Genomic DNA, 25,508 nt, shown 5'->3' with positions numbered 1-25,508 from the left:
ATGGAAGTATGGTAGATTTGGTTTCAACTCTTGAATACCACTGGTTATTCTAATGGGTGATGCAATTCAGAGTGAGTTGCAGTGAGACCCACACTGGTTCCCTTTAAAGCTGCAGTAGTAGATGGGAGATGTTTTAGGGTACTAAAGTATACCTGATGTTCATAAATTCGTTGTGTGGGGTACCTGAAAATTCCTTGTTTATTATTTGCCTCTCATTGCGTATTTAAAAGCAAATGTAGTTTTATAACATTATTATAATGGATTATTTAGGTGCTGGTTCACCATTGTTTGGTGATACTTAAAGAATTTGAAAAGATGATTTAATGAAACAAATACTGTAAAGCAGCATGTGCAATCTGTTCTTGATCACTAATATGTGGATGAATTAAGAAATTCAGAGCACCATTATCTAGGTATGGAAGGTGTTGTGGCCAAAGGCATGAGTTTGTAGAACAATGTGAGGTTGCAGGCTGGCTGTGTGCTTGCCCGGCTTATTATTACATCTTTTCTACCCACTGAACATTAATCGTCGATCACATTTCCCCCTCTTAGTATTTCTAAGCACTGAACTGCAGGCGCTGCGGATCGCCAAGAACAAGCAGCCAAAAGAAACACCCAAAAGTAATGCAGCACTCGTGGAAGTCCAGGCCATCTCTGACATCCTGGGTCTGCCGAAAGAGGCTTCCGATGATGCCCAGTCTATACTCACGAAAGTAGATGCAAAGGTATGAGGTGTTTGACAGTGCGTGTATAGTTGTTGTGCTCACCTCACTTTAGAGAACACAGTGGGGTAAAATAACTTGGAGTATTAAAGCAGTTGGCTTAGGAAGTTCTGTCCTGATCTTAGCTCCTTTAAAGAATCTCTGAAATTGGAGAATGAACAATGGCACCCAAACACCATCTTTGTCTCTCTCACACTAAACATGTTCTCCATTCTTACTATAAATCATTTTCTTTCTGCACATGAGCAGTTTCTGAATGGAGGGGAGGTGTGTGGAAAGAATAATTTATTTGTAACTATGATACCACTTTGTTGAGAGCTGTCTGGATTGCTTGGAGCAGAGCATTATGTTCGTGGATAGGCTGTAAGGAATTTGGAAGTGGACACTGGTCTGTACAGGGAAATGCTGCCAATGAGGAGTCATAGGGTTGCAACAAGGAAGACGAGAAAAAGAATGTTGATACCACAGCTGCACATCAGCACGCAGGGTGTCCTTGCAGAAGAGGGACTCCATGAGGAAGCCCTGCACAAGGCACCCAAGGAAGCCAAAGGCACTTGAGGGGCAATTTAGCATTCAAAATTGCTGAATACATTTAACATTGATACTGAAAGGGATGTGTGATAACCAATCTGGAGTGCCATACATTAAGACTGAAGCTCAGTGAGTTCACCACAGACAGCTGCTGGGTCTGTGAAGCGGATCATGTTGGTGATGTTATAAAGGGTAACATAAAGTTAGTATTCACAGTGGACTCGAAGCACCGCCTATCTTTCCAGCGGTGCCCACGAATCCTGGCAAAAACACAGAAACATGCAAAGCTTTAAATGCACAGATGGGGAGCTTAAACCGAGCACAATGGCCAAGGAGCTAGAGCGGCCTTGTGTGCAAAAGAAAAGAATGTAAACGTATGTATCGTTTGGCAGAAAAGAAGCAAATCGGTCAAACTAGAAAGCTGTACACTAAAGCAGAAGAATTTGAAGGCCACGCGCTGGGAACTTGGGAAACATGGAAAAGAAACTGAGGACTGTGAAAGGAATCACTACCAACAGTAGTTGGAGTTCAAGAGATAAGGTAGCACTGCTGAACAGCGCCAGCTCTGGAAACCAGTAGAACCAGTTAGACAGGGCTGCTTCAAGAGCAAAGACATCTGCTAAACAATGCAGGCTTAGGAAACCAGGTTGCACTGAAAGACCATGTTAGTCAAGAAACGTTTAGGAAACGGGGAATTTATACAGCACAGACATCTCTGGAACGAAACAGCAACACTCCATCGATGAACAGTGCTGGATTGAAGCAGTCGAAGGCTTTAAAACAACTCCATAATCGTGGCATCCCTGAGCTGTGCTCAAACTAGGGCTTGCAAGTTGTAGGTGTGAAGATGCATCCGCCCGTTCTTGGCCTAAAAGGTTGGGGACAAAGCAGTAAGCATGGGATTCTAGGAAATGCAGTCTGAAACCAAGCTTGAACCTATAGTATAAGTCAAGACCTGAATATTTTCCTATATTTCTGGTACACAGTACTGGGGTATACTACAAGGTCCAGGGCTGTATGGAAACATAAAGACCTGACTTAGAGTTTTAGCCGGACAGGGTCTTGGGGTCGTATATTTTGTTTTTTGAGTCTGAAAAAAAAGTTTTGAAAAGTTTGCTATATATCTGTCAAAACCGATGGCAGAAGTACACTAAACTATCTGTGCATTAAAAGGATCTGTATTGAGGGTAGCTACTTTTAATGTACAGATTTGTCCCCTGGGCCAGCTGACAACTTTAAATTTGGCAAGCAGAGTACCCTTTAGCTGACGGAGGTAATTTCCTCCGTGCTGAAAAAGCGGTATGTTTGCCCTTGGGGAATATTTCCTCATTGGTCAGGGAGTGTCCAGGAGTAACTCCTGCCTATATTCGAGTGATTTCTAGAAAAGTGGCACCTCACCCCAGCTCACCAGAACTCATCAGGAGCTGCCGAAGAACAGAAGAGGACTTGACCTGCTGCCAATGTGGAGAACTGTAGGGCTGGACCTTCTCCCACTTGCACCCAGGACTGAAAAGCAAACTCCAAGGTTCTGTCCGCTGATCTCCCATGTGGCAACAGGGACATAAAACATTGCAAGAGACCTTTTCATAGAGGGACCAGTTGCAAATGGACCTGGACTGTGATGGTGGCCTCTGCTGGAGTAGATTCTGGACTGTAAGTGCTGTTCCCGAGGTACTGAGAGCCTTCTAAATTACCAAGAGGAGTTACTCCAAAACATTGGACTTTGGGCGGGCATCGTTGGATACAGCCTTCATCCTTGCCCCATTGGAAGATTTCCACTTCCATAAAAAAAGACAAAGGGCCTAATTATGAGTCTGGCGGTCCGAGGACCGCCAGTCCTGTTATGGTGCTGCACCGCAGGCCGACTGTCCTATTACGACTTGGGCAGTCGGACCGTAATTGGACCGCCAGCTCTGTCAGGGAACCGCCATTCACTGGCAGTGGCAGTGGGGTCAGGGGCTATGCAGTATGCGGGTGGTGGAAAGGTGATCTTTCCTCCATGATAAGGCAGGCGGTGCTAAAACAAAGGGGGCCCTGCAGGGCCTCCTGTGCCCCCTCAGCTTGGGAATGTATGCAGGGGGGCACAACATGTGGCGTTCCCATTTCGGGGGCCTCTTTCAAAGCCACCACTGCCTTTGAAAGATGGACCGCAGAGGGACCACCATGTGGCCGGCCCGCCAGACCACAAAATTGGTCGTAATCGGGTGGGAAGCAGAGACCTTCGGTGGCGTGGAGGATGGCACTGCCGCACCACCTCTCTGCTAGAAGCCGTAACTAGGCCCTAAGCCAGAAGGTCAAAACTTTGGTTGGGGCGTCCTGCTTGGTGTAACAGATTTCCATTCCATCGGGCCTAGTCAATTGAGAACAATAACTTCGGACTGGCACTTTACTTTTCTTTGTGACTTTCTATCCTAAAACTTTTTAAAAAATCATATATCCGGTTGCCCTGAATGGATGATCATTTTTGTGTCATGTTTCTTATTGCACTTTTCTTGATTTTTAGAAATTTGTTTTAAGATATTTATTATTGTGCTTTCACTTCTTTAAAACTTTTTGCAGGCCTCTCAAAATCATTAATTTTTTACTAGGCATGCAGGTCTAGTGACTTAAATAATCTACTCTACCTAATTATAATGCTCTTAACCAATAAACTGGTTTCAAATTATGTGATCTTGGGCAAATATTTTAGTTCATTGAGCCACCATTTTCTTCTTTATCACATATGAAAGCACCTTCAAATAAGCATGTTCAGCATATCTGCTGTACAAAAAACACTTTTGTTTGATTTAATAGACTAAACGTTTTCTCCATATATAATACAAATGTAGCCACATATAGGATGCACATGACTGCTGACTTGCCTCTTAGTTCATATTCCACATTAGCATCAGGATGGGGGCAGGAATGTTTCTCAAATCATGTTTAAAAACGATTACTTTTAATAAATACTTGAAGCGTGACGTAGTAGCACACTTATTTACAATCGGCAGATTTTCCATTGAATTGTCCAACATTTGCCACTGACATGTGGTTTTACTGATCAAACTATATAGTGTACACTGTTTGGAAATCGAGTGTCTGCAAATTTTTGTCATTTGCACGTCACCAAGTAAAGTGTTCTGATTTGTTTTGCTCCTACTTAAATCTTTTTTTCCATCACACTTCTGATCTACAAAAAAAGTTATTTCGGAATTTCTGATATATTTTGAAATACTTGTACTGTTCATTTACAAGCAGTTTAAGCATTGTGTGTTAGACAAAAAACTGACTTCTTACAGCCTTTTGTTTTACAATGATTGTCAGACAGCTCACTTGACAAAAATCACCATGATAAGATAGGAAACAATTAATAAAAAGAAAAACGGAATTTTGTCCTTTGTCCTTGAACAGAAAGTAAATTAGTCAAGATAAAAACAAGATTTTAAGGAGTCTTCATTGCTCATTCACTTTCTGAATAAACAGAAAACACCTTTTCCTTCCAGCTTAGGTTAATTTGCCAGAACGGACGAGTAGGCGCAAAAGATCTCTCAACCTGATAAAATCTGTCTCGACATAGCGAGTGCATTTTTCGAGTTCTGTTTTTAGTACCGCTTATAATACACTTTTCCTTAAGCTAAACCTGTCTGCTCAGTTTTAGTTACTGGGAATTGAGTCCGGTTTTATTTTATTCCAACTTGTGTGTTGGACCAGGCAAGAGTTTGTGCTTACTGCTTGGAAGGGTCTTGCATCCTCCCAAACTATTAACCCATTTTCTTACAAGTGCAAACCCACCCAAGTTGCAAAGTAAGCAGCATGGTGGTAACACATTTAGTTGCAAATTTGCCTGGATACGAGCACTGAATAGGATGCTTGCTTCATTTAGGGGGTTGTCTGACGTTGCATTAAATCTAGCTAAATTTTGAAAGGTTGCATGTGATTGATGATTGCACAGTGGCATAAATGCACCTACTGACCACTTCTGTGTCTCCCCTGGGAATGTGTAACTTGCGCATGCTATTAATTTGCTTATTGCCCCATAGCAAGGACTGTGGTTCCTAGCGCCCTGATTTGTGCCAGTATTTTAAGCGATTTCTTTTTTGTTTCAGATAAAAGACATCCTTGCCAAAGTCAAAAAGAACCATATAGGAACGCCATTGTTTAAAGGAGAGTTAAATGAAGAACAGACGGTAAGAAAGCCTTCTACTAAGATACCCAGCGTGCTGCATTTTGCCACTCCAGTACAATGGTGCAGGAGTATGATGTTAATTCTTACTCTAACTTATTCAATAATTTCACCCATAAAACCCATGTACCTTGAGAGACTCTCAAGGTACATTTGATTTTCTGCTGCCTGTTAAAGGAAAGACTCCTTTTCGGGGGGCATGGCGTCGCTGGGTTTCTGTGAGTCAGGCCATTAGTCACTCATGCTGAATTTGCTACATATTTCATGCTGTTGGATGACCTTGGCAAGAGACTTCACACACAGTCTAATTGATTTTCAGGTATCCTATGGCTGCTCCTCCAGTCCATGTCCTTTTCATTAAAAGAAATATGCCAACAGTGTGCATTAACCCTAAACTCTTTCACAACCTATTCTCCTATTTAAGTATACAAAAAAGTGATGAATGGAATTAATCTCAGCCACTGGTAATCACTTGTGCCGCATCCCAGTCCATTGTAATTTGGACACCATGCTACCTCAGTTTGGACCTAGCCATATACAAATCAGGTTTGATCCTGCTCCAATGGGAACAATCCAGCCTGAACAGCCAGGAAAGGTCCTCCCTGGACCCAAAAACGCGAGCAACCCAGGAGCGGTTGTGCCCTAGTTAGGGTTCATCAACCAGGTATAGCTTAGTTCCAGAGACCCAATAAAGGACCCACAAATGGCAGCCATTTTGTCCCCTGGTCTCGTGCTTGCTTCATCATGTATGCACCCACCTACGGAATGAAGTGGGTGCCATTTTCTTGATTTTCACTTGCATGAAAGGGCTTTTTGACATGTGAAGCAATCCAGGAGCAAATAGCAGTTGCCGGCCCCTCCCAAAAACTTGGAATCCGTTTGGAGGTAGTAATTTTTAAAAGGACCTTTTGTTGCAGTTTACTAAGGAGGTCAAGCTGACTTAGCTCCAAGGGCTGGTCTGTTATAGAGAACACAACATTAGGGTCATTTGAACATGTTTGAAATTTTTTCATATTGTCCTGCAGGAAAAGCTTGAAAAAATCAACTCTGTCCTTTCGAGTGAGTATGAATGTCGTCGCAGAATGCTGGTGAAGAGGTTGGATGTCACAGTGCAGTCCTTCGGGTGGTCTGACCGAGCAACGGTAGGTCTGAGAAGGGTGGAACCACTCTGTTCATTTACCTCCAGCAAGTAGTGCTCAAAGCTCACCCCTGCCCGAAGTTGCATCCCCGAGTCTTGGTTCCCTGTGGCGGCTCTGTTGGCTCAGTGTGCTAATGCATACACCTCAGCGATCAGTGTTTGTCCTCATGGTTCGCACTCAGTTTTTCAGAGGTTGATAAAGTAACAATTAATGTGTGTTATTCAGTTCCTAGATACTCCAGGGGGTGAAGATGCACTCCACAAATATGCTTTTTGTTAACCCCGGACTACAATGATGATGGCATGTAGGCTGACAGTGTTACTGTGGGATCACCAAAACGTCATTGACTTTCAAGTATTCAGGTGAATAAAGGCATCATAAAAACAAGCATTGAAATTGCAATAGGTCTCGCCTTTAATTAAGTTAAAGCCATTGGCTTTGCTAATGGTATTGTATAGCAAAGCAAATGGCTTTAACTTAATAAAAGGCGAGACCTATTGCATTTTTAATGCTTGTTTAACCTGTACTTCTGCCCCTGTTGAGTGGCAAGGCAACCCCGTTGCCCCCAGACAACCAATAGTTGCCGTCGCTGGAAACCCGTGAAAATTCAAATGATGCGACCCCCTATTGGGCCGCTGACTTTGACCGGTCCAATCCAGCCCGCTCCTGTCTTTGGGGCCCGTTGGGGGTGCGATGAGGGCCCTTGTCCAGACTCTGTGATAGACAGTGGGCCCTTTTTCTGTTTCGGTATAATTCCAGTTGGTGCGTCTAGGGTTGATATGCACAAACAGAATAGGTTAGTTTATCTATCCCCTTTTCCATCCGCTCTTAGAGACTTAAATTACAAATCTGATTCCTAAGACTGGATCGAAATTAACTTTGGGGAAAGTCCTTCGGCAGTCTTTGTTTGATTAGGAACAGTTTATGAGGCATATAATTTTAAGCTCGCCATAGTAATCTCATTGGCGATATGATATGTTGTTGCTGCAACTGTGTTGAATTTATTCCTACGGCCAGTGCTTTAAATGGGCCAGTATATATTGGTATTGAGTACCGGCACTTCTTAGATTTATCACTCTGAGTACCGGCACGTCTCTACTTCCGTGGAGAGTATTAGTACTCATGAAAAGGTAGACTCGTAGCCTGTGCTGGGGAGCAGGAGTGGAACGTGTCTCTGGCAGCCAAGGCGCCGCTTCTGCAGCCCCGACCTGAGCCCCAGCTGAGCTATTCAGCAGGGCTCATTTGAATAATGTCTGGGTGCTCGCCATCACGCTGTGCTTGACAGAGCAGGGTCCTTTCAGGCCTTGTGCTGTCAATCACATTCCCACTATCCTGTGCATTCCTGCAAGCACAGGAATCATGTCCGTGCCCTGGCAGTGGCCATCAGGCTACGGCCAGTCCGGCCCTGGTGGCAATTAAAAAAGCCATGGTAGGTGAAGAGAAAAGATGGCTTTTATCATACCTTAGTCTTTTGTGTATCTGCTATGTTTTTGTGTATGCCTGTTTTTGTAAGAAAAAAGTGGGAGAAAGAGAGTGAGAATCCAGACACTCCCAGGAGGTATTTTAAAGAAAATGGGTGGCACTTTGTTTGTACATATCTGCTTGGTGACAAAGATTCATAAATAACGTAAAAGGGAGGGAGGGAGGGTGAGTGAGTGAGCAAGGGTGGAGGTATAGATGGATGGATGGATAAATGGATCGATAAGTGAAGGCATGCATGGGTGAAAGAGGGTGAATGATTGGATAAAAGGGCGGATGATGGGTATATAAGTGAGATTGGATGGATGAATGAAAGGTAGAGAGGATGGATGAAAGGGTGGATGATGGATGAGTGAAAGGAGGGATTGCGTGAAAGGGTGGATGGAATAAAGGAGTGAAAGGGTTGATGGATGGATGAGCGAAAGGATTGATGGATGAGGGAAAGGGTGGATAAAGAGATGGATTTGTGAAAGGATGAATTGACAGGTTTGGAGATGGATGGATGAATGGATGGGTGTATGGATAGGTTTGGATATGAAGGGTGGATAGACGTAATGGTGAAAAACTGAATGATTGAAAGACTGAATAGACGATAGAATGTAAAGTTTAAATGGTGGACATGAAAGGATAGATCGATGGAAGAGACAAGAGATATCTTCTGGGGAGGGTCATGATGAGTTGCTTCATTTGCTTGGTGCCATAAGAGATTGGGCTCGACGTGGGGGTATTTTCAGTTTCTTCCTACTAGCGTGCTCAAAAATATAAAGTATTGTGCCAAACAGCAATTAACAGTATGACATTAAGAAGGTGAAACTATTGCAAAAAAAAGGAAATGTTAACATATCGCATTTCTCTTTCATTTGGTGTAATGAGTTAACCTGCATTGTTTAAATAAACACGTCTCATGTGTTTTGGTGTGTGCCATCACTAATATAGAAGTTAGGTATCATCATGTCTTGCTCTTAGCCCCGCCCCTAGCCCAGCCCCCTCACTACACCTCTAGCTCATTTTGATGAGTACCTGCACTTAAGTTTTCCCATTTAAAGCACTGCCTACGGCATCTCTTACCTGAGGCCCCCCTGTCATGGCAGTTCCACATAAGGTATTCCCTTTTTTAACAGTTTCAAGTGCCGCAGAGGCTTCAGAGTCAGCCGGTGGCAGTGCCATCAGAATGATTAATTTGAGAAGGTGCAGAATGAGGGTCCATGTGAGGGCCTCTTGACTCCTTCCTTCTTTAAAGTACTTAACATTTTGATCCCCCTTCTTTGGAAGAATAACCTGGGCCTCTTAGATATTTTTTTTAAAACAAGAAAACAGGAAAATCAAAAATGTTATGTAAACCTCAGACCTCTCCACTTTAAACATTCTAATATGTGGTGAAAGTCTCTATCAGTCGTTGAAATCCGTTAAATCTATGTTTTTCCCTGGTAACACACGACATTTGTCTGTCATCCAAGGTTAGTTTGAAAGAAAAGTTGATTTTTTTTTTCAGATATCAAGAATCAAATGTTAAAGAAGAGCCCCTCCCCTTTTATAGTCTTTCGATAAAGCAGACTTAGGTTAGGTAGTCAATGTCTCCAGCAGACATTTTAAGATTCATAAAAGGAAATCATTCCTGTGCCTTCACTTTTAATAACCTTCTTTCCTGCCCGTCCTCTCACCTGAGAACTTCCAACGTGGCTTCCCTGCTGCCAGAGCTGAAAGGGTCGAAGGGTTTGCCTCTTCAACCGTCGATTAGAGCAGCACCATTGTTCACGGGTCAGAGGTGGGCTCCCAGTTCTCTTGGTGAAATGATGCTTGTGGGGTCTGCTTGCTCTCGACTTCTGAGAGTTCATTTAACTGTGGGCTGCATATTTCTTCCACATTTCATCCACTCACCTCCGCTTACGCTACTGATTAGAATCCAGCACTTAGCAAGAGAACATGAGGTACCAAGTAGTCAGTCATCCTTCGCCAGGAGAGCGCCCTGGGCGGAAAGAAATGTGGCACCCTTTCTGCTACTTGTGAATAAAATGAGCAACAGGGTACCCCTTTTGTGTTCAGGGGTCAGTCCAAACCTGTCTATTTCAGAATTGTGACTGGCCTCTGAAAGCAAACATCTCAGCGCATTCCAAACCAACTCTCCCACCCCCACACACACTACCGCTCACCTGAATCACTCGGAGATTAGCTCGCTTTTCAGGCTCGTGTCAAGTTGTTTGTTGGAGGGGGGTAGGGTTAAAGGGGTGTGTGGCAGCTGGGGTGAGAGGGAGAAGGGAGGACAAGAAAGCAGCCTGATGGAGTGTTAAAAACAGCGCTTCCAGCACCAGAGCCAGGTGACAGGGTGACCTTAATGCTTCATACGCCCTCTCTGAAGGTTGGCGCCCTGGGCCTGGACCCAGCTCGCCCAGGCCAAACTCTGGCCCTGCATGTTTTATGATGTACTTCAATCTCAGTCTCCGAGTTGGTTTCCCAGAGCACATCTCTCCGGCAGTGTCAGTCACGGTTCGGTGGTGGTGGGGTGCGTGGTTCACCCCGCGAGCGTGCTAGGAGGCTGCACACTTTCAAGCGCCTTAATAAATTATATTAATATAGCCCCTTTCAATGGAATGTAAATGTGGTGCTGGGTAAATCACTTAATCTCCCCATGCCTATCAAACCAGGACGGTCCGCGACGGCTGCCCGAGCGGCATCACTTGACCAGCGAGATATGTAAAATATCACCCTGCGCCGCCTGACCAGCGAATACATTTGCTGCGGCTGCTTGACTGCGAAAGACTGTGGTATTTGTCAACCTGGAAGTGTCTCGCGGCTGCTTCTGAGAGATACAAGGAGGCAACTGATAAGGCGGGCATCAGAAGTGCAGTTAATTGCCTCCAGTCTCTTGGTGCCGGGAATATTCAAAATCTAAAGGATTAAAACCAGATTAAAAACTGGGGAAGCAGGGCCCAATAGCGCTGAAAGATCGCAATCAGCGGGGGTGATGGCAGAGACCTAACAAGCACGGAGGGACAGAAGATGTGCACGTGGGGACTGCCTTTACTGGCGGCGAGAAAAAAAAGTCCCCAGTGTATCACGCCGCCAGTAAAGCATCCAATCCCCGCATGCACATCTTTTGTCTGGTTTGTCTCCATGCATGCACGCTGGAATCGTATCGATTCCAAAAGTCCTCTGCATAGCAGAGCAGCGCATGCGCTGCTTTTCGCCAGGCCGAGACCTAATGAGTTAATTAATTAAAGGCTAAATAATGAAAGCCTCCGAAACAGTTGGGTCACACTGAGAGTACCACAAACACTCTAGTGTAAATGGAGTCCATGTGTTTTGTTATGATAACCCTGTTATAGGGAGTATGCAGTTAATTTCCCGTAGCTGTGCCCTGCTGATTTTATAGTGATGTATTGACAGTAGGGCACATCAGTGGTGGATTTGTAAAAGAATGAGTGCCGGCGCCCAAAGCTCTGCTCAGAATCCCGTGGCTGGCACTATTACATGCCAGTGGCCCCGAATACCAAGGCTGTGTCGTCTTGAATCCACCTCGTACCTCTGTCACCCATTAACAGACACTCCCTGCCCATTTATCTCACTCCTGCAGGTTCCTTCTTTCTCCCTCTGTGACGTTTTTTCCGTCTTTCTCTTTCCCCTTTGTGTGTTTTTTCCTCTCCTGCTCTCGGGAAATGTGTGATGAGGTAAAATGAGTGCTTGTGGCCCCCATGGGCAACCACTGACTCAAATTAAGCACCGGAGCACACACCATGAACTGAAATCTTTGGTTAGTCCAGCTCTGTAGCACTCGAATATGTGATGTTACAACGCGATCAAAATGACCGTGGTACGTTACATCGCAGTTTTTACAATGGTAGTCGTTACAACGACTTGCCCTGGATGGCGCTGGACTTAGGAATAGTATGATTTACTATTTCAACACCAGCCTACGTACAGTAGGGAAGGTGTTAGCATGGTAAATCATACTATTCCTTAGGTTAGAGCGCCATCCAGCGCAAGTCGTTGTAACGGCTTGCGATGTAAAGGCATTGCGATGCAATGTCCGCGTGGTAATGGATGTTTCCCGTAGCACTCGTTCTTTTGACCATGGAAGGATGAAAAGTTGAATTGGCCATGCCTGGGATTGAACCTACGACCTGTAGACTGTCCTTGTACATAAGCAGATCTATGTTCCTTCACTTGACTGCACTGTTCCTCTTGATTGCGAAGGTAGCTATCCCATGCGTGATGGTTTTTACTTTGCTTATCCTACTGTTTAATTTTGAAAAGCCTCCAGTCGGTGTTTAGGTTGGCAGTATTCATCATGTCTGTCTCCTTAAATGTGAGGAGGGGGCAGTCGGAGATGGAGTTAAGGTTTCTTGGAGGCAAAACCAGGTCTTGCAGCCCTGATTTGTAATGGGAAACCACCACATTGGCTGCCAGGGAGGCAGCTAAGTGCCCTGTGCAGCACTGTGAAAAACAGCCACGGAGCTGCAAGTATCGCTGCTGAGCAAGAAGCCATAGAGAATGAGGTGTATGGCCCTCATGCACAATGTTGGTTTGCTAGACCTCAATTGTCCCCCCAAAATCTAAGAGGTGTAAAGGTCTGTGGATGGCTGTTTTTCACCAGGGAGCTGTGAGGGTACCAGAGAAGCTCTGAGTGTCATTGGGGTGCTTCAATATACTGTTGAAAAGTTTGAATTGGAGGATGCAAAGTTACTTTAAATACCATTCTTAAATCCTTTATGAAGCAGTTTCTGCTCTACGTAGATTTTGCCACATTGAATCTGACCTTGACACTAACTCAGTGCACTCAATTTCCTCATCTAAGTGATTGATACACGTTTTTCATCTTTCAGGCAAAAACAGATGAAATAGCCAGAGCCTACCAGCCGAAACGATATGCCCTGTCTTCGAAAACCGCAGTCACATTGGGTCATCTGTTCGCCGCAAGAGAAGATCTCTCCAGTATTATCCGCACCAGCAGTGGCAAAACCAGGGAGAAATCTGCATGTGCCATCAACAAGGTGAGTGTGTGCTGCAAGCCCTCTCCATGGGCGGTTCCCATGAGCCACTGAATTCTCCCAGTGATCCTATTGTGAGCAGTATTTCTTGAACTGGCTATAGAGTCCGTCCACTCTGCCCGGACAATATGATCTTCGTGTGGGTCATCCTATTAAATGTGTCGCTTCCTAGACCAGTCTGTGGCGCCAGATGTGTCTTCATCTCTCGCAGGCACTCCATCTGAAAATGCTGCAGATAGGGTTGTGGTTAGTGAAAAGATATGGTGGAACACCTACCTCCGCACTTACGTAAGTCTATGAGTCTTCTTGATACTTTAAGTCAAAAGTCTGCCTCACCAGCCTCATCTGAATGAGATACTCTACAATAATACATTGGTCTCGTAATGGGACACAATCTTGTCAGTGGAATGCAGAGTTCTTGTGTAACAGCCATTGGAGCATTGAAACGGCAGCCCTATCTACAATACCAATGCGAGGGACTCCCCGCAGCCATGTCAAGGCTGTTCCTGCCGAAGTGTGTGTTGGATGGGGAGGCTGCAAACCTGAGATGAAGCGGTAGTCACATCAGTGTGTGTATGTGCACTTCTACAGTGAGCCCTACCTACAAAGCAATGAAGTACTGTGCAGTTTGGAAATGGGAAACAATGCTTCAAGGGTTGGGTGAGGTCTGCTGCAATAGAGTGGATGACTGCAAGAGCGAGAGGGAAGGCCGGGTATGTTAGAGAAGTGGGCAGGATGTGTGTTGAGGGCAGCAGATGGAGCTGGGCAGGCTCTGTGTTGAGCAACTGCTGGATGGGTGCAGTAAGCCATGGGGAGGGAGAGCAGGGCCAAGGGACGGCAAGTCCGATTGCTGCCAGGGGCTGGGAATAGTGAATTGCTACTGGCACATTCAATGAATTTATACTGGCGGTCTAGGACGTTCTCATACAGGCGATCGCAGCACCCCATACTTTCTGGGAGTGTGGTATGCTTGAGGTCCCAGGAAGCGCGGTATGCTTGAGGTCCCAGGAAGCGCGGTATGCTGGAAGTCCCAGGAAGCGCGGTGTGCTGGAAGTCCCAGGAAGCGCGGTGTGCTGGAAGCGCGGCGTGCTGGAAGTCCCTGGAGGCGCGGCGTGCTGGAAGTCCCTGGAGGCGCGGCGTGCTGGAAGTCCCTGGAGGCGCGGCGTGCTGGAAGTCCCTGGAGGCGCGGCGTGCTGGAAGTCCCTGGAGGCGCGGCGTGCTGGAAGTCCCTGGAGGCGCGGCGTGCTGGAAGTCCCTGGAGGCGCGGCGTGCTGGAAGTCCCTGGAGGCGCGGCGTGCTGGAAGTCCCTGGAGGCGCGGCGTGCTGGAAGTCCCTGGAGGCGCGGCGTGCTGGAAGTCCACTCTAGACCATCTGCCTTCTTTTGGCGCATGCATCTGAGCAAGTTCTTCAGCTGAGCTCAAGGATAGGAGGCAAAGTAAAACTGCAGTTAATGCCACAAATTGCTATAAAACATTTTTCTAAAATATTAGCAGCTGTACGTTGGTAAATGCAACCAAAAGACATTTCTCAGTGGTGTTCTGGTAATAAATAGCCAAAGCCTGCTTTGTTACCCAAAAAGTTGGAATTCGAAGGCATTATGTATTCCTTGAAGCTAACAGAATCCAGTACAGCCAGAACTTCATAGGTGGCATACTTAATTCTGTTGTGTTTAAATTGTCCCATCGGTTTACACAATATGCTAAAGTAGATCTAAACTAACCCCCTTTTAACTTTTGGAAATTTATACCATTGTTCTATCAGTCATTAAATAATACACAGAGCAGATGGTCTCCCAGTTGACCAAATTAAAAGCAATGTGGATTTATGTGTGGCTGATTCTGGTAACCTGCAAACAAGCGATTACTGGCCCTAGTTTTAAGAACAGCTTGAATCCAGTCCTTTGTATTCTGGTCTTGTTGCATTCATTCAGTCTTCAACCAGGTTATTTTGGAAATTATTGCTAACCAGATTGGGTGAAGAAAGAAATTGATGATCTAATGGGCAGATTGTACCCGATTGATGGCAAGTCCCATAGACGCGGCTCCCTGACATTCTTAGCTCTGTATTGGTCTAATTGCAATGATTCACTCCATCCCAAACTTGCCACGCATATGCAAGGAATGTTGATTGTCCGCTCTGCGAAAATGAAACTATGTTCTGATTTCAAACTTGCAGTACATGTTTGGGTAAACATGTTGATCTTGGTAATCTTTAATCCTCTCAGTGCCAGGGTGTTTGTGCCCCTTCGTGGCAGAACGTAAAAAGTTTTTTTTAGTGTTGGGTTGTTCAAACACATGCATTTTTGCGGAAAACATCCATTAAAACGCAGGCATTACATAGTAATGCCCTTACAATGCAAGACATTACAACGACGCGTTGTTGCATTGCATGCCGTTACAACGCAAGTAGTTACAATGACTTGCTGTAGGGGGCAGAAGGTGTTGGATTTTCAATCCAACACCTTCCCTACTGTTGCACACACTGGAGTTGGAATAGTAATTATACTATTCCAAACTCCAGCACCCCCACTACAGCAAGTCGTTGTAACGACTTGTGTTGTAATGGCATGCAATGTAACAGCAAGTCGTTGTAAAGACTTGCGTTGTAATGGCATGCGTTGTAAATGCATGCATTGTAATGAGTGCTATTCATTTTTTGCTGTGTTTGTTCATATATGTGTGTGTGTGTGTGTGTGTGTGTGTGTGTGTATATATATGTATATATATGTATATATATATGATTGTGTGTATGTATGTATACATGTGTGTTTTTTCTTTAGCATATTCAGGCTTTTGGTGCAAACTCTGTAATAATAAATTCATATATATGTAATCAAGGCCTCCAGAAGGCCGAAACGCGTCATGGCGGTGGTGCAGTTTTTGGACTGATTAAAATCAACTTGCACTTACTTGGGTCCGTGTTCGTCTCTTGCGCGTCGATGGTGTGCAGCTTGTGAGACGATTCCTTGTGGCATATATATATATATATATATATATATATATATATATATATATATATATATATATATATATATATATATATAGTTTTTTTTAAAACAAAGTTGTGATATTTGTTGCATTTCTCAACTAGACAAACCTAAATCCCGGAATGCTAAACATTCCAGTCCATTGTTTTTCGCCCACCATGCTACTTTAGACAGAGGTCCGCCTTATGCAAGTCAGTACCGACTGCTCCTCATGGGATTAGTCCATCTATAACTGCCAGGCGAGGCCCCTGCAGAAGGTGCCACAAACAACAACAATCTGGTTTCGGCTTACTTAGGTCTTGGCAGTAGAGCTGGACTGTGCCTATTGGAGCAGGACTAATTCTGATTTGCATGATTGGGGTCTTTGTCTAGAATGTAATAGTGTGCGTAAAAAATCGGTGGTCCGAAATATGGTCAGTCGCAGAGATTAAATTAACCATTCCTTCCATCACCTTGTTGTTTTTCCATGTCCAGTTGTATTGCACAAAATCACTGGGCGATTCTAAAAAATGTGGGGACAGACCACTGAAATTCAATGTGTCTCAAATACACAAAGGGACTGCATTAGGGGTTTCTGAAAATGTATCCTAACCACCTCTGTCCTTGTGTTTTTTGCAACAAAATGTACTTAAAGACTTAAATTAATATGTCTGATTCATTTGTGACAACTGTAAAGGTTCGATGACATTCTTCCGAATATGATAATGGCTTAAGCTAAATAAACTCTTCTGTGCCAATTGAAAAATCTATCTAGGTTACATAATAAGAAGGTGTTTTGGGTAGATGTTGAAAACAGTCTTTTAATTCGAGTTCTTCTTTAGCTTAGGTTGATGCGTAGCGTGCATGGCTGCAATATTGTGTTTCTGGGATGTTTGTGTTTCACCCAAGTTACGGCTCCACAACATTGTCTGAAGGGATTTCTGTGCCGTCATCATACATGGTGGTGACATCTTCCAGTGACCTGGAACGTACCGGAGAGGGATTTTGAAATCAAACTTATGGGGAACTACGTTTATAGAGATACCTCCCCCCCCCCCCCCCCACCCCACCCCCCCCCCCCTCCCCAATCCAATATCTGTGGGGAAGGATGGGTTCACTTTTCCATACCAACATGGATGAAAATGCTTTTATAAGGGAGTTCTGGAATTATTAGGTTTTCCCAGGAAGTTACAGCTTGGTTATGTAATGCTATTGAAAGGTGTTGGTGGTCACTCTTGTAGCAGCTGGTGGTGAACATCTTGTGATCATTTCTGTACCTGGAGGAAGATTCCGAGGTGGTTTTGGATAGTCTTGTAGTGGATGAAGGATTCGCTGGTGAAATGTCTTGCTAGTCTTCTGCAGGTAGAAGAGTCACAGGTGGTGCTACTTGTGGTCCAAACCTTTTTGCGGTGGAGCATTCACCAGTTCTAGGTCTTGTGACTTTGTAGAAAGTAGAGCATTCAGAGGCGGTGTCTTGTGGTCTGAATTGTAGCTGAAGGAGGAGTCACGGATGATGGTGACTGCTAATTTTTGTTTATCAAAGAATGTGTTACGTTATTAAAGCATCATTCAAAAAAGTAAGTAGTAACAACTGTGAGATAACAAGTTTCCCTCTTCAACCGGTCACATAATTCGAGAGCCTTCATTGTTCCCTCTTTTCATTGCACAGGTCTTGATGGGAAGAGTACCAGACCGGGGTGGCCGACCCTCCGAAATTGAGGCTCCAGCTCCAGAAATGCCTCCTTGGCAGAAGAGACAGGATGGTGGGGGAAGGGGTGGCTGGGGAGGTGGTGGACGAGGGGGAGGTGGCGGAAGAGGAGGAGGAGGGGGTGGTGGAGGCGGTGGCGGATTTGGCCGAGGAGGTGGTGGTGGACGAGGAGGGGGTGGTGGAGGCTATGGTGGAGGAGGTGGCTATGGAGGAGGGGTTGGAGGCAGGGGAGGTTATGGGGGAGGTGGTGGAGGCTATGGGGGAGGTGGTGGAGGCTATGGGGGAGGTGGTAACAGAGGTGGCTACGGTGGTGGAGGAGGCGGGGGTTATAGGAGGTACTAGCTGAAATTTATGTTTTAGAACTTGAAGCTACAATATGAATGCCCAGATCTACGTTACATAGTTTGTTTACTGTGAGAATTTTTTTCTAGCTATGTTTACCACCACCACAAAGTCTCACAAAGTTTTTTAATAATTTATGTGAAATCATTCAGGACACAGTTCTATGCTAGACTCCTGTCACTTATGCAGCCGGTGTCTGGAAAGAGCTACATACCAGTGTGCATGGCGAGAGCATCTTTGGGTGTCCTAATACCAACCTCTTTTCTAACAAGCCTATCGAAGTCTTGACGAATCTCCTTGCCCATTATGATTACCCATCAATAGCAAGACCTGCAAATGTGAGAGCGTGTATCTAAAACCTGAAGCTATACTCCGTAAATGTGCTGCCTTGCATAGCCTGGAGTGCAGATCTGAAAACCCAACTTCGTCAAATATTTCAGTTCGCGCCATTGCTTTTTACAGCATAGAATGCTCTGTGAATACATATGATGCTGTAGATGTTGTTTCAGGGAGGCTCAATGTGTGAACTTTGATTGGCAGCCAACACATTCCATTTCTACACAGTGAATATGATCCTCTTCAGTATATGAATCTTTGTAATGCTTAACCCTTTTGCCAGTGTGTTTTAATCGAACCCGAGGATGAATTTGTGTGTTCACGCTTGCCGACGACTACAGCGTTCTCAGTAATTTGAAATTATTGCATTTTAAAACACACACTCTTTGACCCTGTACGTCTTTCATTTCAATTCCTGCAGCTGCTTCTGAATACTTCTCTTTTCTTTCTGCTTCACTGCCAGCCCCCTTCCTGTCTCCTCTGAGACTCCTGCAAGACCAAAACAGTCCTCTGCTTCCAACTGACTGCAACTTCTGATGAGACTTCTTGGAGAGGCAACTGTCTCGCTGGAGTTCTTGATGATGCTGCATGCTCCCTTCACAGAGGGGGGAGAAGCAGTAACATCTGTGGGGAACAAGTGTAATCTAAGCTTTTCTTACCACTTTAGTACTTGGTTTTGTGCAAACGAGCCAAGGACGGGAGCTAAAAATATGACTTGTTCGAAATGACCAGTTACTGGGGAGTGATTGAAACTTTTGTTCTTAGGAACAAGTTGGCGGTGGCCCAATCCACCTGCTTGTGCACCAGCTACGGAGTGCCATGCTCATTGGCGAGTGCCGCTATCAGGAGCCAGGGTTGCGAAACATTCGGACGATCAGATCAGAGTCAATTTTGAAACTGAAACCACATCTTTACTTTAGTAGGCAGAATTGCAGAACTCAACCCACCTAAAAAACAAACTCCAACCCTTCCTAATCAACATGGTGCCCTTAACTTACTAAAATGAAACGTGACATACATTTTCTCTTAAAGAACACTATTGGAGAAAATGACCATTTCCAATGCAACAAACTAAGGCTGTCAATGATATCTGTGGCTAGAGTCCAGGGCTTGAATATCTGTTCTTTAAATGACCTCAGTTTAAGTGAGGTATTAGCAGTGTGGTTGAACTTCTGGTCTCATTTACACTGTTGAACTAATAGGTGCAACTCACCGAGCCCTAGTTAATGGAGTTGCAATGGAGGGTGTAGGAGCCAATAACTTGGAGTCTACAATAGATGTTCCCAAATTTCTGGGGCAAGGAGTGACTTTCTCTTTTTATTTATTTTTTGTAAATCGTTTTATTAAAACCAATTCGACAACATGGCCTAGTATCACTGAATCATACAATAGGCGGCAACAAGACAGAAGTTCCCAAGAATACACGAGTTTTGTACAGTAGGAATTACACTTCAAGGGAGACATCTTCCTCCAACAGCCGGGGGGGGGGGGGGGAACAGATATTACCACGGTATGCGTTCCAGGGGGCCCACACTTTGGACCACTTACGTGGGCAGCCTCGAGCAATGTATAACTTTCTCTTTTTAAATACAGTGCAAAACGTTGGGACAACAGAAAGACCCGAAGCTAACCATTTCATAAAGTTGAGCATTTCTCCTCACAATCGCTTTTGATCAGGGTGGAGTGACATCTTTGTTACTGCTTTGTGAAATGCATAAAACCAACATATCGGAATTTGAAACTGAGGCTATGAACAGTGAAATGCAAACTTGGAATTCTCCTTGCCACTGCGTGGAAAGTGGGGCTGTATGAGCTTGCCACAGCATTGCTTTTTGTTCTCTAGTCTAACGTCCCAAACGATGCCTTCCGTTGAGAGTAGCCAAGTTTCATGTACTTTTCACTGTTGTAAATTGTTTCCTGTGTGTCTGGTGTCAGCTGTCGCAAAGGAACAGATAGCTTGGCTTCCTTGATACTTAGCTGTTTATTTAATTTGAGGTTAATTGTTTCTGCTCGTGGCAGAGATGGTGTGTACGTTTTAATGTTAGTTTATGTTATGCCTAATGTTAATATCATCGTCTTCGACCAGCCAGTCTCCTGTGTTTGGTCTCTTGTGTGTGGGTTTTGGGTCTGTCCTTTGGAAGCATGGCCTCCCACTCCTTTCTGTACCATCCAAACCAGGTTTTGACCGGGTAAGGTGGAGATACCCAAATTGCTGGGGTAGCCAGTTATAACTGTACGTCACGAAACCTCCATCTGCTATGATGCCAAATCACCAGATTCAAAATGGGTGATGTTGCAAAGTTTCAACATTTTTAAAAAGATCCTCTTTTTAAATGACCTGTCCCACAGCATAACATCGTAAGCCTGTTTTTTAACTCTAAAAAACCCCTTCTCTGTTAATTTGTAAGTAATAGCAAGTAAGGTCTTCAGAAATATTTTTATTCCTGGTTTGGTAAGAATCCTCCTGCTCACCATTTCTCCCAGTCATCCATTAGCCCACTTTGTCAAACGCAGTCCCTCTTCCTTTCAACATCCCCCCCCCCCCCCCATGCATGTCTACTTTACCCCTTCCTGGCACATGTACACCACGTTGTTCCACATAATGTTATCTTCTAATAGCCTTTACAATAAGTCCACCAGCCTCGGTTTAGGGTGGTTTTTCTCACTTACCAGCATGATTTTCTCGCCTTTTTAAGTCTTATACACAAAACTGCAGAAGAATGAATTTCTTGTCTAATGAGGAACCTTTTTTGTATTGTGTTGATGTTTTCTCAGAATTTGTTTTTGATTATAAGTTATGATGGCTCATGGATTCTGAGATTTTTCTGTTACTGGTAGCAGTTTTATGGGGAACTTTTGTACAAACATTTTATGGCACAAAGTCGTCAGAGTAGATTATATTAATTTTGGGTTTTGACAAACTGTGCAGACAAAGTAAAGATTTGCAGTGTTACTGGAATAATACCTTTTTGCTACCATGGGAACGTTAAACAATAAAATATCTTGACAAATGTTTTCTCTGTGTTTTCTACAATTCCTGAACGGTGAAACTGTAAAATGCTAATAGGGTATATGTGCTTTCTTGGTCGGCGTGAGAATCTGAGGTTAGATGTCCTTTCTAAGGCTACCATGAAAGCGCATTACTTTGATGCCATGCACACATAATGCCTACATAGAAGGGGCCTTGTCGGTGGGTGTGGTATGCAATCTTTCCATTCCTACTTTTGCTTGTTGCCTTGTAACTCACAAGTATGTATGTAATATGATATATGTAGATTTGCCACCACCATAAGCACATGATACTACCTCATGACGTTGGTGTGTGAGGTTAAGGTAGTTTGGTGACCATCACATATAATTTTTTCCTGCCCAGCGTTCTGCTTGTTCGGGTACATAAATGCTGCCGAAAGTAACTTCCTTTTGCATGGATTCCAGCCTCTCGCCACAACCCGCGCCCACTCTACTTAATGTGCATTTTAACATGAACTGTGCTAGGACTAATACTTTAGTTTTACATATGCAAATGATTAAAATTGCAGGTTCCTGCAGCATTGGACGCTTTCTGGTGCTCACATAGGTGTCCAGATTCTGAGCGATCTGGGACAGAGGAGGCGCGCCTGATCACCTTGCACGGCTCCCTTCCTGTCCTATGGCCGCCCTGCACCTTGGACTGCCCCCTTACCTGTGGTCTTTTGGCGGTGGAGTAAGGTTATCAGTTCAATAACAAACTTGCATTGAAAAAATGCTGCTTCCTGATGGGACATTTTTGTGCCAATCCAAACCTGCCCCTCCCTCTTGGATGCTTCTTCACCACTACCCGTACAACTGCAGCACTCACCAGAGGCCTTCATCAAGCTGCAGCCTCAGGTTTGTACTTTTTTAGAGTTAAACTGCAGTCGTAATTTTAAGTGACTCCGGAAGCTGAACGATGCCCACACATACAGAGCTGCAAAAGCTGGAAGTTTTTTCAAAACTTTTTTTGCGTTAATGAATAACTTAACCTGGTATTTGCAGTGCACACATTGCTAAAAAGAGGATATATTCTGCCCAATTATATTAACTCTTAGATTCTACCTTTTGTATGGCGTCGTAGGTGCCTTTCCACATGCCTCCGAGTTATCATTGCAAGTTGCAGCGCCATATAGCATTCTGCCTTATTTTTGTAGCCATACGTCAGTTTGTGTTTTTTTGTGGTTTTCCCGTTGGTTTATTAACTACTAATCTCCTATTATTTGCTCTCAGCTGTCTGGTTTGTCCTCAAGATATCTTTAGCATGCAACTGCACTCTACCCTGCAACACTCCACTGTACGCCACTTCACTCTACTCTGAAACAATCTATCTGCGCACTGCACTCTATCACTCCACTCTTACCCAGTCCACTCTTCGCAAATACACTGTACACAGCTGCACTGCACTCTCTGCTACTGCACCCTACAAAGACTGCACTCACAGCCACTAAACTCTATGCCACTCTACTGTGCACTACTCCACTCTACACCACTGAACTCTACTGTGCATTACTCCACTGCACTTTATGGCACTATACTCTACTCAGCGCCACTTCCCTCTGCATTGATCAGCTCTACACCACTCCGCTGTGTGTCACTCTACTCTACGCCACTGCACTCTGTGCCACTCCACTCTGCCTCACTGCACTCTGCTATGCAAGCTCTAATCGATGCCACTGCATTTTACGCCACTGAATTTAGTGTCACTGCACTCTCTTCACTGCACTCAATGCCACTGACTCTACATCACTATACTCTATGCCAGTGCACTCTACACCAGTCCACTCTACGCCACTCCAGTGTATGCCACTCTGAGACTCCACACTGTGCCACAACACTCTCTGCCACTCAATGCCACTAACTTATTGCCATGCTGAGCAGCAGCCACACTGGTGTAAAACATAAACACATTGGCAAAGCCTATAGCCCTTCCATAGGTGAGACCTACTGGCTGTGCCAGTGCTTGTCTATATAACATCGGTCAACCTTTGCTGGGTAGTCTCTGACTCAATCAATCAAAGAGACTTCATTTCGATCACTGAGGATCATAAAAGTACACCATAGAGCTAGACAATTACAAACACACAATACAGATAAAAACATTTCGATATAAATAAACATACACAGTCTATTTACAGTTACTCCAGGGTTGGACAGTCAAAGTGCATCAGTAAATTGTGCAAAGAGAAAAAATTCTCAATAATAGCAGCATGATTATAGAAATAGCATAATTGTTTAAAGTTTCAAGCTTCATCACGGTGTAGATAGCAAAAATATAATTGAGACGATTGAGGATAGACAATCGATGCCTATTCGTACTACAGTAATATTGGTCAGTCAAAGTGCATCATTATTTGTACAACTACATCCTTATTTATACTTAAAAAGCCTCATCTTGGGAAATTTATATAAAAAGGTTAAAACAAAAAATACTAAACTGATATGTACTTATATATTCGAGCATAACCCACAGTAGAAACTTTACAAACCATGAAAAATGGGAAATGGTTGCCCATAGAACCTACACCCTAGAGGCTGTCAAGAGAGAACTTTGTGCGCCTGATCAACACGGCCATTAGAAACGTAGGTATACAGAATACAATCAAGCGTGATGTGTTTGTCTTCAATATTCTATATGCCTCCTTGTATCTCCTTACTCCCAAATTTCTACAAAGGGGAGCAATCCATTTAAATCGCGATCTGGAGTACAAGAGACAAAAAAATAAGACATGTTCAGGTGACTCAGGAATCCCTTGGCAACATGGACAATACTCAGTACTCTCTCCTGCCTGACTTCAGTGTCTCTTAAAATAATTTAGAGAAAGACAGCCATACCTAAACTGTAGGTATAGTTTCCTTGCAAGCTGCGGTTCGATTTCATCCAATGTGGGCTCAAATAACAAAGTCTGTTTAAAATTCATAAATTTGTTCGAAAGTGATCCCTTGCAATTCATTATCGGGTCAGTTTTGATAAAACCCAAATATGCAACTTTAAGACTAGATTTACTAATCAGGCTAAGATTTTCCGGATCCCTCCAGTAAGTATCCAGTCCTGGCTTAGCTAGCAGACGCTTAACTGAGAGCATCCAGGGGTTCTTGTCCACACAGGGTGCTCTCATTAGTTCACGGAGGCCCACCCTGTAGGAGGCGAGTGCTATAGTGGTCCATAACCGGTGCCATAACAAGAGTATCCGCATGCCGATTTTATGTAAAATCCTCTTCTGCCCGAGATCTAAAGAGAGAGGCATCAATGGAGTAGACACCGGGAGATTCACTAGTGATCTTAGGGATTTCTGTTCAGTGACTGGGAGATTACTACAGTTAGAACAGCCCCAGGGCTCTGCACCATACAAGGTCGCACCTAGGGCTTTGGTATTATACATTTCTAGCGCTGTAGTCCGCTTTCTAGATCTAGTTCTCCTGTGGATTTTCAATATGCTTGTCGTTTGTTGGACCAAAGTTAGCTGTGCTTTGACCAATTGTGGGGCCCAGCTCATATTCTGAGAGAGTTTGATACCCAGATAATCAAAGTCCGTTACTAATTCTAGTGATTCGCCGCCCACATACAGTTGTTTCTTACATTTGGTCTTTAAATTAGTTGAAAGCACCATACGTTTTGTTTTGGAACTATTTAGTTGCAGCCCCCTATCCAAACAAAAATTATGAAAATCATCTAGCTGCTGCTGAAGCCCTTGAGGTGACTTAGATATAAGCACAGTGTCATCCGCAAATAAAAGAGCAAGTTCCCATTTACCACCTATTCCCGGGACATCGCAGCCATCCCTGCTCAAAAAACTAATGACATAGTTGGTGAACAGGGTGGGAGCCAATACACACCCCTGCCTAACTCCTTTATCAATATTGATCACTTCAGTTAAGGCCCCATTTTCACCCCACCTTAGTTGTGCCTGAGTATTAGCATGGAGTCTTATTAAAATGTTAGGAAGAGGTGCTGGCATTCCCATTTTTGCTAAGACCTCCCACAATTTAGCTCTAGGTACCATATCGAATGCGGCACGTAAGTCCACAAAGGCAGTGTAAATTTGCTTTTGCAAATGGTGACCTCCCTCCAAAAAATACACATAAGGCGGAAGATTTGGTCTAGGGTGCTTATTTGTTCCCTAAAACCA

At 44.2% G+C, this 25,508-nt stretch overlaps 1 protein-coding gene across 1 annotated transcript in view; it reads left to right on the top strand.

The window, feature by feature from the left end:
• Positions 1 to 21,384, top strand: part of TSLIG3B (tRNA splicing ligase complex subunit 3B) — a 35,768-nt gene extending 14,384 nt beyond the window's left edge. The window contains exons 4-8 of the mRNA XM_085627325.1: positions 553 to 725; positions 5,339 to 5,419; positions 6,441 to 6,557; positions 12,854 to 13,021; positions 17,653 to 21,384. Of these exons, the coding sequence (XP_085483451.1) occupies positions 553 to 725; positions 5,339 to 5,419; positions 6,441 to 6,557; positions 12,854 to 13,021; positions 17,653 to 18,033 (920 nt within the window). The 3' untranslated portion in view covers positions 18,034 to 21,384. The remainder of the gene's footprint in view (positions 1 to 552; positions 726 to 5,338; positions 5,420 to 6,440; positions 6,558 to 12,853; positions 13,022 to 17,652) is intronic.
• Positions 21,385 to 25,508: the final 4,124 nt, after the last annotated feature.

The sequence above is a fragment of the Triturus cristatus genome, chromosome 9, assembly GCF_964204655.1.
Source record: "Triturus cristatus chromosome 9, aTriCri1.1, whole genome shotgun sequence".
Classification (NCBI taxonomy): domain Eukaryota; kingdom Metazoa; phylum Chordata; class Amphibia; order Caudata; family Salamandridae; genus Triturus; species Triturus cristatus.
This window is presented reverse-complemented; position numbering and strand designations above follow the sequence as displayed.